The sequence below is a fragment of the Bison bison genome, unplaced genomic scaffold, assembly GCF_000754665.1.
Source record: "Bison bison bison isolate TAMUID 2011002044 unplaced genomic scaffold, Bison_UMD1.0 scf7180017864034, whole genome shotgun sequence".
NCBI classification, from domain to species: domain Eukaryota; kingdom Metazoa; phylum Chordata; class Mammalia; order Artiodactyla; family Bovidae; genus Bison; species Bison bison.
Genome location: NW_011494606.1, coordinates 1,084,078 through 1,098,707, shown reverse-complemented (window position 1 = coordinate 1,098,707; position 14,630 = coordinate 1,084,078). Strand labels below are relative to the sequence as shown.

Below are 14,630 nucleotides of genomic sequence, written 5' to 3'. Positions count from 1 at the left end.
TACACAATGGAGTATTACTCAGCTATTAAAAAGAATACATTTGAATCAGTTCTAATGAGGTGAATGAAACTGGAGCCTATTATACAGAGTGAAGTAAGTCAGAAAGAAAAACACCAATACATATATTAACACATCTATATGGAATTTAGAAAGATGGTAACGATGACCCTATATGTGAGATGTCAAAAGAGACACAGATGTAAAGAACAGTCTTTTGGACTCTGTGGGAGAAGGTGAGGGTGGGATGATTTGAGAGAATAACATTGAAACTTGTATATTATCATATGTGAAACAGATCGCCAGCCCAAGGTGCTCAGGGCTGGTGCACTGGGATGACCCTGAGGTATGGGATGGGGAGGAAGTTGGGAGGGGGGTTCAGGATGGGGAACACATGTATGCCCATGGCTGATTCATGCCAATGTATGGCAAAAAAACACTACAAAATTGTAGCCTCCAATTAAAATAAATGAATTAAAAAAAAATAAAATTCCTTTTTTTTAATAGAGGGGAAAAAAAATAACTGAAAAAGGTTTGGTCCTGTAAGACCTATTTAACAGGTGCTTTGTTTCCTAGCTACAGCCCAGCAAACTTGCCATTTGTTTCTACTGAATGTCCATATGAAGTCTACAGCAGTTGGAAATTACTTCTGCTTTGTTTTGGACCTGTACAACTGTTTTGCTCAGGCTAGGATTATTTATTATTTCACTTATTTTCTCAACAGTTTACTAAAAAACTTTTAAAGAAAATAACCATTTTTCTAATAAAGGCATTTTATTTTGATTAAACTTTTAATCATATGGACAAAAGATAAACAAGATATGTTCAAACAGACGATGTAAAACAACACAACTTCTCATAGCTATGATTCAACTTCTTTCGCTGAGTATCGTGGCCATCGGGCATCACTACATTAACTAGCAAACTTTTTTTTTTGCCTTGACTTTACTTTTTCATTATTTGTGTTTGCCTCACCTGTGAGAGGAGAAGGCAATGGCAACCCATGCCAGTGTTCTTGCCTGGAAAAGCCCATGGACGGAGGAGCCTGGTGGGCTGTGGTCCATGGGGTCGCTAAGAGTCAGGCACGACTGAGTGACTTCACTTTCACTTTTCATTTTCATGCATTGGAGAAGGAAATGGCAACCCACTTCAGTGTTCTTGCCTGGAGAATCCCAGGGACGGGGGAGCCTGGTGGGCTGCCATCTATGGGGTCGCACAGAGTTGGACACGACTGAAGCGACTTAGCAGCAGCAGCACCTGTGAGAACCGTCTTACTAACCCCTTAGCCTGTGTCTTTATCACCGACTCTGCCCCTTTGTTCAAACAACAGTTGATGGTTGGAACACCCTTTTAAAGATTCAGTAGATACTCATAAGAAAATTCATAATTGTCTTATTCATTAATTCTTTGAAGAAATATTTATTGAGCACAACATGTGCTAGGAGCTGTGCTAGGTGCTGATCTACTATAGTGAATGTGATAGAGTTTGAACCCTCAAGGATCGCATTATTTAGTAAGAGAGACAGAGAAGGAAACAGGCAATTGCAGTACAGTACGGCAAGTGTTGTAACTGTGGTGTGTATTCTTTTCATAAGCCATCTTTATTTTAGTGGCATTGAAATGTAACTCCTTTATTCTATTCCAGAAATGATTATATGTTCTACAGGTTGTGTGTGCACTCAGTCGCTCAGCCTTGCCCAACTCTTTGCCGTCCAATGGACTATAGCCCACCAGGCTCCTCTGCCCATGAAATTTTCTAGGCAAGAATGCTGGAGGGGGGTGCCATTTCCTATTCCAGGGGATCTTCCAGACTCAGGGATCGAACCCGTGTCTCTTGTGTCTCCAGCATTGGCAGGCAGATTGTTTATCACTAGCTCCACCTGCTCTACATAGCTCAACACAGTTATCACACAAACCACAATATAAGAAACTCTTAATTCTCATCTTATTTTTGTTTTTTTATCAGCCATTACCTCTATAGGATTTTTGTCTAAGATTATTCACACACCATTACTCATTAAATGTTTGATTATTACTGTATAATAATCATTGCCATGAGCACTAACCTGGCAGAAATCAATCCTTTTTATATTTTCTTGGTCACATATTCACAGAGTTGATGGATGTTATTACTCAACTTCTTATTGTGTTAACAAATATGTTACATGTTAACTGGTGCCTATGGAGTAAGTGCATGGAAATCTAGTAAAGCATAATAAACCACCAAGGTGATGGTTTGTCAGTCTTACTCACAACATCAACATTATAAAACTTCTGAAGATCTTTAATAATGCAATCATTTACATTGTGAAAAGCCCATTAATAGATTCCAGACCCTCCAAAGATGAAAAAATGTAGCCAGAATTGTAAACCAATAATTATGATTGAATATGAGAAGTGATGTATCAGAGGAGTATACAAAATTCTGTTGGAGTCCAAAGGAAGGCAAAACATTAATATGTTAGTAATGGCAAATAAATACTGTTTAAAAGCAAAATTCCATAATGAAAACAAAGCATTGTTTGAGTTTTGAGGCTGAGTAACAAATAGTTGTGTCTGTATTCATGAAGCAGAAAATTTGATTGGGTCAAGTGGCTATGGCTTTTCCAGTCGTCATGTATGGATGTGAGAGTTGGACTATAAAGAAAGCTGATCGCCTAAGAATTGATGCTTTTGAACTGTGGTGTTGGAGAAGACTCTTGAGAGTCCCTTGGACTGCAAGGAGATCCAACCAGACCATCCTAAAGGAAATCAGTCCTGAATATTCATTGGAAGGACTGATGCTGAAGCTGAAACGCCAATACTTTGGCCACCTGTTGTGAAGAATTGACTCATTGGAAAAGACCCTGATGCTAGGAAAGATTGAAGGCAGGAGAAGGGGACAACAGAGGATGAGATGGTTGGATGGCATCACCAACTCGATGGACATGAGTTTGAGCAAGCTCTGGAAGTTGGTGATGGACAGGAAGGCCTGGCGTGCTGCAGTCCACGGGGTCGCAAAGAGTCAGACACAACTGAGCAACTGAACTGAAGCTATTTCTTTTCTTCTTCAAGAGCATTCATTTAGGTAACCTTTAACAGAAGTGGGGCTCTAACTTTGAAAATATTAACCGTTATCATAGTCAGTAGAGTATGTGAAGTTATTTTGTATGTGTATGTAGTGGATTTTTTATCATTTCTTATTTCAATACGGGGAGGAAATCTTAGTTGATATTGCTGCCTATAACTGTAATATATATACACTTGCATATTTTCAAACAATATTGAAGTAATAAAAAATGTGCAGTCAAAATTACCTCTTAGTCCAGCTTCCGAGAGAGAAACTATTGTTCGCAGTTATTATGTGAATTCCCAAGTATTTTACAAACATAGTTTTATATTACATTGTTCTTACTATAGAAATATTATTCTGTAAAATGCAGTTTTTTTTTCAGCCAGACAGTGGAATACTTGCCAGAGTAGGAAAACTTACTTGTTTTGACATGCAAAAGTATCTATGCTATATTAAATGGATTGTTTTATTTTTTTCTTTTTTTAAAACCTTTTTATTTTGTATTGGGGTATAGCCAGTTAACAATGTGATAGTTTCAGGTGAACAGTGAAGGGACTCAGCCATGCATATACATGTATCCATTCTCTTCCAAACTCCCCTCCCATCCAGGCTGCCACATAACACTGAGCAGAATTCCATGTGCTATACAGTAGGTCCTTCTTGGTTATCTTAAATGTATTGTTTTAAAACTAAATAGAATATCAATTCTCTTTCATCAGTGTAAATAATTTGGGTTTAAAAGTAGTAATTTTTTGTTCACATGTGCCTCTTTTTAAATTGAAGTATATGACTATAGGAGAATATCAAGCTTGCAGATGTACTACTGAAAATTAGTCTTTAGTGCTCTGGGTTTAATTATTGAAATAAAAAGAAATGGATGTAAAATTTCAAATACCTTTTCCAACAGATCTTTATAATGTGTTATTTACTTTGCATGATAAAACTTTCATTAAGATTCTATGACGGGTTTCCCAGGTCTCTGGACTCAGGACTCACCAGTGCATTACAGGACCTGTCTGTCACAGACACACACCTTGTTGAAGTGGATGGAGACACGCTCTCCCTGTATGGCTCGGGAGCACTGGAGTGCCTGGATCGCAACTGGAGCGTGCAAACAGCAGGAATGGTGACAACAGTGTCCTTCACTTTCATAGAATTTGATGAAATCGTCCAAGTGCTTCCCAAATTGAAGATTAAGTTTCCTAATTCTCTGGTAAACATTTCCTTTTTGTTGTATATTTGAATTCTTCTCAGTCATGACTTGTATATTCAGGCCAAGGACCTATTTTAACTTTTATTTATGCCGTTTCTATCTGGCAGGGACACTGAGTTCTTGTGTTGAATTTCTGAATCTGAGATTTAAATTAGTATTCATAAATGGCCTTGCAGTATTCTGTTAATATTGGAAATTTTCTCTCTAGAAAATGCTTCCTTATGGAGTATGAAGGACCAATGTAATTTTATTCAAGTGATGTGCTTCTACTTTGGGAAACTTTCAACAGGACCTCATCTAACTCTCTATTATATATTCATTTACTATACCTGGTATTGACAGGACAAGTATACTCACATATAATTTTTATAGTAGTCTCCTAACAACATTTAAAACCATTTTAATAGCTCATTAAAGTTACTTTGAGACATTCGCCTTTTCCAGTTATGGTATTATTATATTAATTATTAGTATGAATTTGTGAAAGCTGTGATTTCTGAGTTCTCTCTTGAGTTTTTATTATCATTGTGTTTTTTTCAATTAGCTAGTGATTTCCCTCAACAACGCTTTTTTAAAAAATTTATTTATTTTAATTGGAGGCTAATTATTTTACAATATTGTAGTGGTTTTTGCCATACATTGACATGAATCAGCCATGAGTGTACATGTGTTCCCCATCCTGAACCCCCTCCCAACTTCCTCCCCATCCCATCCCTGAGTGTCATCCCAGTGCACCAGCCCTGAGCACCCTGTCTCATGCATTAAACCTGGACTGGTGATCTATTTCCATATGGTAATATACATGTTTCGATGCTATTCTCTCAAATCATCCCACCCTCACCTTCTCCCACAGAGTCCAACAGTCTGTTCTTTACATCTTTGTCTCTTTTGCTATCTTGCATATAAGGTCATTGTTACCATCTTTCTAAATTCAATATAGATACTTTACTCTGTATAATAGGCTCCAGTTTCATCCACCTCATTAGAACTGATTCAAATGCATTCTTTTTAATAGCTGAGTAATATTCCATTGTGTATATGTACCACAGCTTTATTATCCATTCATCTGCCGATAGACATCTAGGTTGCTTCCATGTCCTGGCTATTGTAAACAGTGCTGCAATGAACATTGGGGTACATGTGTCTCCTTCAATTCTGGTTTCCTCATCACCAACCCTTTTATAATGTATTTTGTTCTTTTGTTATATTCTCCTTTCTAATAAAAAGGATAGAAGTGGAGACAGTGTGTTTAGAAAAGATCATCCAAATTTACAGACAGAACATTTCTATCAGCATTTCAGTGTTAGTATTTTGTTTTCTGATAGCCAGTTTAAGTAGCCTACATACTAATTAGCAAGATAAAAGTAGTAATGGTTAACTAGTTCTTCTCAGAAGTACTGTGAGCCCTGTATTTGTAAAGTTCTGAAAATTTTACTTCTGGTTTTTCCTTTGTAGATTTAATCTCCATGTAAAGCATATAAAATCATTGTAATATCTGGAAGAGTCTGAATTATTGTATATTTATGTAATTTTTTAGAAATGTAGTTAGTTAATAGATAGGTGGATGTCCTTTGCAGAATGGAAATCACTTCGAATTCAATATTGGGTGGCTTAATATATTCTATCAATAATTTTGTATTAGATGGATTAAAGGTATTTAAGTTTAATACATTTAGTTGGTTTAATGAAAACATATTAGCTAGTTTAGACTTATTTGGGAAATGATAGTGAAGCTTTAATGGTAACATTTTAAGATGGTTAGAGTCAATATTTACCCCTTTTTTTGTTTATTATTGTAGCACCTTAAATTCAAGGAAACAAATCTTGTAATGCTGCAGCAATTTAATGCACTAGCACAGCTCCGTCGAGTTGACCAGTTGACAATTGATCCTCAAGGAAATCCAGTTGTCAATTTTACACTCTGGAAATATTATGTCCTGTTTAGGCTGAGCCATTTTAATATGCAGAAAATAAATGGAACAGAGGTAAGCTAAATACTAAGTCAACTATAGAATTAAAATGTTCCTTTTAAAGGGAAATAATCATAAAAATATCCAGGAATTTATGTATAAAATCACGATTGAACTTTTGAGAAATAATTTTTTTTTAAATCATCACATTTAAAATGTTGAAAAGCTAAAAATATTTGTCTAAAAATTTCTAGTATACTAGGCAAATTTTGTGAATAAATTAGTAACCAAATCATGGTGAACAGTAAATACTTTTTTCTATTGTTTTTGAGTATTCAAAGAAGGATTGATAGGATAATAGTTTAAAATGAAAAGAAAAAGAACACTTCTGTAAGTAATGTGATCTTTGTGTTTTTCAGAGTGTTTTACATACTGACATGCAAAAGGGCCTGGGGAAGTGATACTAAATGTCATTTAATAAAGGTTGTGATAGAGGAAGGGAAGAATAACATGCAAAAAAAATGTACATAGGGAAAGAAGAGTGATTTTAAAAAGAAGAGTAAGAGGGAGAAATAAGCAAGGAGGAAAGTTAAAAGAAGAAAAAGTCAACATGAATGAAAAAGGAAATAAAACAACCATAAGTAAAAGTCTAGATTGCTTTGTTAATAGTTTGTAACAGCTGCTTGGACATATCTACATTGTATAATTCAGGTCTGGAGCCTGAATAACTGGAAAATTATTAGCAAAGAGTTATTTTTAAGATTGATTCTGCTAAGCTTGTCACAAGGGTAATCCCCCAGCTATCCAAAGATCATGTTCTCTTTAAATATTACTTTGGAAGAAGAGAGAGAAATGCTTCTTCTTCTACTGTGGAATTCCAGAACTGAGTTTAGATAATCTTCCAAAGGAAAAAATCTTTTAATATGCTACTAGTATTAGTATGATTATCTCTTAAAATTCAGACCTCCTTATTGTAAGATGAGCTATAATCAACTTTGCTAACAGGGTGATAATAGCAACTGTAGTCCCTGCAACTGATACACTATAAGTAACTCTGGCCTAAAACTTGAGAACTCCAGCATGCCATCAGGAGACTGGAGGTCTCTGGGTCAGCACACAAGAGCCATGTGAAATTTGCATCAGCTATGGTAGGTCCATGACCCCAGTATCAGCCATCTGTTGAAGATGTAGGGCAAACCTGGAACCTTCAGATGGCTATTAATTTCTCCAACTAGCTCTCAAGAGATTGGTTTTAGTTTTATGTACCCTCTTGGTATTTCCCCAGAGAGGTTGTAAGTACTGGTCAGATCTAATAGTTCCAAAAGTTTACAAAGCTAGCCTGGACTGTAGGATAGTTATTTTAGCTATAGGTGAGGAATTCTCCCTCGTTAATGGCCAAACCATTATCTTGATTAACCCCAAATACTGTATTTACCCAAATGTGGATCACTGCTGGAGACATAATAGTTATTATAAAACCTTAAAATAGGAAGTAATAGTATAATATAATTGTATAAAGTAGAGAAGAATGAGAAAGAACCAATGTAATGTACTCTGATTTAAAGTTCTGAAAATGTCAATGCCCAGGAATATTTGACCTTTTAATAAAAGACCTGGAATAAAACTGCTTATCTCGTCCTTGACAATATGTGATAGTGTCATGCTGTATTTCTGCTTTTCTCTGTATGAGAGAGAGTGAGCATTGTGAGCATCAAGAGGAGAAGATGGAGCAGTGGCCTACACCGGCCACTAGGTGACTGTGTTAGACCAAACAAGTTAGTTGTCAGCTGGAGGAATGATTCCAGGGAGCTGCAGCCTCAGTAACTGCTGAAGTCTAGGGAAGGAAGGGAAAGAGTCAGCCTGCAGTGATTCATATGTATAAGTCGCTTGTGAATTATGGGTTATTTTCCAGAAAATCCCTGTGTAGGTAATTATAACAAGTGTTAAGAATAAAGATTTTAAAGATCCAGAATGTACCAGGGTCTCTCAACCTCAGCTCTGTTGACATTTTGGACCAGATTATTCTTTGTTATGGGGACTGTCCCGTACGTTGTGGGTTATTAAGTGGCTTAAGTGGCTTCAACTCACTAGATGCTGGTAGCATCTGTCCACCAGTTGCAATGAGCCAAAAGCATCTCCAGATGCTGGCAAACATTCCCTAGGGGCCAAAGTGGCCCCTGATTGGGAACCACTGAATTCTATTGGCAAAGAAATAGTATTTAAAATGCAAGATACCTAATTTTATATTTAAAAAATGCCCAGATATTAATGTAAGTCTTGCTTTTAGCTTTTAGTAGTTTCTTGGTTAACACAGGAACGAGCCCACATGGGGAATATAGCTGTGACAAATTATTCCTTGTGGGGAGAAAGTGGATGCAACTTGAGAAGAAGCAGGAGTGCCATTCCTAATCCAGTGTTCATTCCCTCAGAAAGGGATGAAATTATCCTTTCAGGAACAAGATATTAACAACATGTTGACTTGCCTTTAACACATTATTAAAGTTAATCTATTCCATTGACACTTGAGATTTTCCCCCTTAAATCATTCTACTCAAAGAAGCTTTGGGATTTTTGAAAAAAAAAAAATTCATTAAGAATTTAAGGTGTTTCGTACTTTCGTTTAGTCAAATTAGGATCTACGTGGGGGCTGAGAGTGGGCAAATCCCAAAAAAACTGTGTGAATGTTCCACAATGGTGCGGCATGGAATGTGTGTTGAGAGGCTTACACCAAGATCCACCTAAACACAGAAAAATGTCTATACACTGAAGTACGATCACCTCATGCTCTTGCCACAGTGTTTTAAGGACCAGCATCTAACCCAGACCTAAGTCATCAATACAAAGCTCTTCCCTGACCACAAGGAAAGTCACGTGATCAAGATGATCCAGTTAGAGGGAAGCCTAGGACTCTTGCTAAAGGGTGGGGCAGAGGTAGGGGGGACACTCACTCACTCCTCTGGGTTTGGACTCAGAGACCTGGGAGCTATTGGCAGCTCTCTTGCCTCCACCAGACAAACCAGCTCTCAGGGGAAGTAGATGCTTCAGAGGTTAAAAAAGAGAGAGAAAAAGAAATTAGGTTTTCAAAGAGCTTTCAGAGCTGCTAAGTTAAGATAACACCCAAATCTGTCTTACTTCTGGAGTCACTAGGTAGATGAACCAATAAATTTGCTTGTTGAAATCAGTTTAAATTGAATTTTCTGTGACTTGTAACTGAGTGTATCCATCTCGATATTTTTATAAAAGCGAGGCCATATTGAACATACTGCTTATAACTTCCTATTTAAAAATATGTCATAATCATCATTCATTTTCAAGATAAATATGCTTTTACAAAATTATTAATTGCTTCAGAGTAAACTGTTGTATGGGCAAATATTAAATTAAATATCTAATCCCTTAAAAAAAAAAAAAAAAAGAATTTAAGGTGTTTCAAGTATAATCCTCAGGAACCATGGCTTCTAAGTCAGAGCTAACACCTCACCTCCCAGCCCTTTTCCATCACTATAAGCCACATTTGTAAATCTACATTCTAATCAAGCTCAGGGAGAAAAGAGAAATATCAGTCAGAACTCACTCTCTTCTTACAGCCCAGGAGAATGTATTTTCCCTGAAAAGAAATTTTTTAATTAATTTATTTATTTTTGGCTGCTGCATCAGGTCTTAGTTGCAACATGTGGGGTCTTCCTTGCAGTGCATGGCTCTGTAGTTGCGGTTTGCAGGCTTCGTTGCCCTGCAGCATGTGGGATCTTAGTTCCCCAACCAAGACTCGAACTGGCATCCTCTGTATTGGATTCTCAACCATTGGACCACCAAGGAAGTCCCTCCAAGAAAATATTTAATCTGGACATTTCTATGAGATTGTGTTTGTTGTATCAAGTTAAGAGGCAATGTCATTTTTTACCCCTTTCCTATTTGTCTCTTCAGGTGACGCAAAATGATATGATAATGGCTGAGAGGCTGTTTGGAATCCTAGCCCATGTAGCATCTTCTGAATTACCCCAGTACCGTCTGATTTCAATACTGGGTGATGCCAGGTAAACTTTCATTTCTATAGTTTTTATAGAAGTATTGTTGCACCAGACAAAGTAATACATAACACACACTTCTTAATTGTGCTATTTATTCATTCCACAAATATCCTAAATTTGTTTTTGTCTGGCCTTCTCCAAAGTATTGGGGATATAAAGATGAATATGATAAAGTTCTTGCTTTTTTGTGGCTTATAAGCTAATAAATTAACTTATTAGTTTATGAGCTAATAAGATAAGACATTTCAGATGTTGTAAGAGAGGGCTGTAAGAGTATGGGAGAGATTACGCTTTGGAAGAACATTGGGGAAGGCTTCACAAGGAGTTAACGTTTTTCTAGCTCATCAGGAATGAATAATCTTTTTTTCAGATACAGGGTATGAGGGAAGGAGATCTGCAAAGGCACAGGGAGTTGTAAATAATTCAGTATAATTAGAGCATAGGATGATTGTGAATTGTGATAGAGAGTGAAAGTAGAAAGATTGATTGTGATCTGATTTTGAGGAGCCCAGAAATCCATGAAAAACAAAATGAATACTGTGCTTTGTAATTAAGCACAACAATCATGTGGTTAGATTCATGTTCTAGAATAGCTGCCATTTGAGAGGATCGAGATGGAAGGAACGGAGACCATTCAGGAGGCCAGTCTGTATTCCAGGAGAGAGGTTATAAGGGTCTGAACTAAGAAAGAATAGAGAAGATAACTGAAAAACACAGAGAAGTGTACCTGACAGAAAACATGAACTGACAGGGTGAGGCGTAGAGAGAGGAAAGCCAAAGATGGCGTGCCAGTCACGCCTCGGTTATAGGGAATTCACCCTGACCAGAGGAAGGAGAAAACAACTGGTATACAAGAAATGAGCTATCTACAAAGTCACTGAGAGGGACAGGGAAGCAGCCTCTAGCCTGGGCCTGGAGGGGGTCCCACAAGGATACCACAGAGCCAGTCCACCAAGACACTGCCACCTTGGCTACAGTCTGGGAGCTGGGGGGTCAGGATGCCTGTCCAGACCATGGCCTCCACTGTTCACACAGGGGTCAGGGAGTTCCCCGCTCCCCTCCTCAAAACTTGGCTCTACTATGATTCATACCAATAAAAGGGGTATCTGGCGTGCTTACTCTCCCACTTACTTCAGTTCTGATTTCAGAGCTTACCCATGTGTATCTGATTGGCAGAGCTGAACTCTCATAAAAAGCCCACAGAACATTCTGGAAAAAAAGTACTGAGCGAGGTGCTGCTACAAAATGAGCAGTAAATGTAAAAAATAGGAAGCATTGAATTAAAGAAATGATGTTGTGGAAAGACTCATTAATAAGTGGGCTTCCCTGGTGGCTCAGTTGGTAAAGAATCTGCCTGCACTGCAGGTAGACCTGGGTTTGATCCCTGGGTTGGGAAGATGCCCTGGAGGAGAGCATGGTAACCCACTCCAGTATTCTTGCTGGAGAATACCCATGGACAGAGGAGCCTGACGGCCAACAGTACATGGGGTAGCAAAGAGTTGGACACAACTGAGCGACTAAGCACAGCACATAATGCAGAAAATTTTAATAACCTGAAAAAAATAATCCCAGAATATCCTCAGAGAAAGGATGTTGAAGTTTGCCAAGTTTCTTTCCCTGTTTGGGAGAAATAGAAAAGTATATGTTTATCTATGTGTTTTCAAATCTCAAGGGCTACCATTAGAAAAGAAGATAAGATGTACAATTTCTAAATCATTAAAAGAAAAAAACCACTGATCAACAAAAAATGCAGGATGGCAAGAAAAAAATGAACATGTCAGTTATCACAATAAATATTCATGAATGAAATTCTATTAATTGATAATAGCTCTCAGCTTGGGTTAAAAACTAAATTTCGTTTTGTTTTTGAGACATACTCCTAAAGCAATATATAAAGGTTGAAAATAAAGGGATGGAAAATATATAACAGGCAAATAACAACAAATAACTATGGGAATGTTACTACTAGTGGTGATAGAAGTGATGATGTTGTTCAGTTGTCCAGTCATGTCCAACTCGGCAACCCCGTGGACCACAGCATGCCAGACTTCCCTGTCCCTTACCATGTCCCAGAGTTTGCCCAAGTTCATGTCCATTGCATTGGTGATGCCATCCAGCCATCTCATCCTCTGACACCCTTTTCTCTTTCTGCCCTCAATCTTTCCCAGCATCAGGGGCTTTTCCAATGATTTAGCTGTTTACATCAGTGACCAAAATGCTGGAGCTTCAGCTTCAGCATCAGTCCTTCCAATGAGTATTCAGGATTGATTTCCTTTAAGATTGACTGGTTTGATATCTTGGCTGTCCAAGCAACTCTCAGAAGTCTTCTCCAGCACCACAGTTCGAAGGCATCAATTCTTTGGCACTCTGCCTTCTTTATGGTCCAGCTCTCTCAACCATATGTAACCACTGGGAAGACCATAGCCTTGACTACATGGACCTTTGTTGGCAAACACACTAAGTTTGTCATAGCTTTCCTGCCAAGAAGCAATGGTCTTCTAATTTGATGGCTGCAGTTACCATCCACAGTGATTTTAGAGACCAATAAGAGGAAGTCTGTCACTACTTCTACCTTTTCCCTTTCTATTTGCCCTGAAGTAATGAATGGGGTCAGATACCATGATGTGAGTATTTTTAATATTAATTTTAAGCTGGCTTTTTCACTCTCCTCCTTCACCCTCATCAAGAGGTTCTTTAGTTCCTCTTCTCTTTCTGCCATTAGAGCATTAGAGTGCTATCATCCAAATAACTTAGATTGTTGCTGTTTCTCCCACCTATCTTGATTCCAGCTTGTAACTCATCCAGCCCGTCATTTTGATGATATCAAAAACTTAAAATCCACCAAAAAAGAGAATTATGAAACTTAATGTAACCAAGATCACAGCTTCTAAATATGTTAACAAATATAAGTACATATTAACAAATTCACATTATTGTGGTAAATATTTAACCTATTTGATCATTTGATCAAATAAACACAATTAGAAAATAATACTGAGGATTTGAATAACTCACTTAACACACTGTACCAAATAAATGTATTTAGAATTTTATTTCTAGAAACTTATTCCCAATTCAGGGGTAAAAAAAGCCTATTTAAATACCTATTTAAAACTTTCAAAAATTGAACATATATTTAAACTCAAAGAAAATCTTCATATATCTCAAAAAGCATATTCATGCACATAACTTTCTGTAATGATAATATCATAAAATTAAAAAAGAATGAGACAAAAACCTGTACAATTGCAATTGGAAAAGCAAAGAAACAAGAGAAGCAAATTCTCAGAAAACAAGATACAACTGCCTTAAAACTTTAAAAAAGTTGTTTGATCACAAAGTTATAGACAGCACAAACATAGGTATCCAGGGATTTTCGTTACAGTGTTTATAATATTAAATAACAAAAATATGAAAATTCACTCAGTTCAGTTCAGTTCAGTCGCTCCTTTGTGTCCAACTCTTTGCGAACCCATGGACCGCAGCACGTCAGGCCTCCCTGTCCATCACCAACTCCCAGAGTCCACCCAAACCCATGTCCATAGCGTCGGTGATGCCATCCAACCATCTCATCCTCTGTCGTCCCCTTTTCCTCCTGCCCTCAGTCTTTCCCAGCATCAGGGTCTTTTCAAATGAGTCAGCTCTTCACATCAGGTGGCCAAAGTATTGGAGTTTCAGCTTCAACATCAGTCCTTCCAATGAACATCCAGGACTGATCTCCTTTAGAATGGACTGGTTGGATCTCCTTGCAGTCCAAGGGACTTGCAAGAGTCTTCTCCAACACCGCTGTTCAAAAGCATCAATTCTTCAGTGCTCAGCCTTCTTTATAGTCCAACTCTCACATCCATACATGACTACTGGAAAAACCATAGCCTTGACTAGACGGACCTTTGTTGACAAAGTAATGTCTCTGCTTTTTAATATGCTGTCTAGGTTGGTCATAACTTTCCTTCCAAGGAGTAAGTGTCTTTTAATCTCATGGCTGCAGTCACCATCTGCAATGATTTTGGAGCCCCCAAAACTAAAGTCAGCCACTGTTTCCACTGTTTCCCCATCTATTTCCCATGAAGTGATGGGACCGGATGCCATGTATGTTGAGCTTTAAGCCAACTTTTTCACTCTCCTCTTTCACTTTCATCAAGAGGCTCTTTAGTGACAAAGGAGGCAAGAATATACAATGGATTAAAAACAATCTCTTTAACAAGTGGTGCTGGGAAAACTGGTCAACCACTTGTGAAAGAATGAAACTAGAACACTTTCTAACACCATACACAAAAATAAACTCAAAATGGATTAAAGATCTAAACGTAAGACCAGAAACTATAAAACTCCTAGAGGAGAACATAGGCAAAACACTCTCCGACATGCATCACAGCAGGATCCTCTATGACCCACCTCCCAGAATATTGGAAATAAAAGCAAAAATAAAC

At 37.6% G+C, this 14,630-nt stretch overlaps 1 protein-coding gene across 4 annotated transcripts in view; it reads left to right on the top strand.

Moving 5' to 3' along the window:
* The window catches only part of LRRC49 (leucine rich repeat containing 49), a 153,401-nt gene that overhangs the window by 125,895 nt on the left and 12,876 nt on the right, over positions 1-14,630 (top strand). For all 4 annotated transcript variants that reach the window (XM_010834478.1, XM_010834476.1, XM_010834477.1 and 1 more), the window contains 3 exons: positions 4,025-4,262; positions 6,062-6,247; positions 10,097-10,206. In XM_010834478.1, coding sequence (XP_010832780.1) covers positions 4,025-4,262; positions 6,062-6,247; positions 10,097-10,206 — 534 coding nt within the window. The remainder of the gene's footprint in view (positions 1-4,024; positions 4,263-6,061; positions 6,248-10,096; positions 10,207-14,630) is intronic.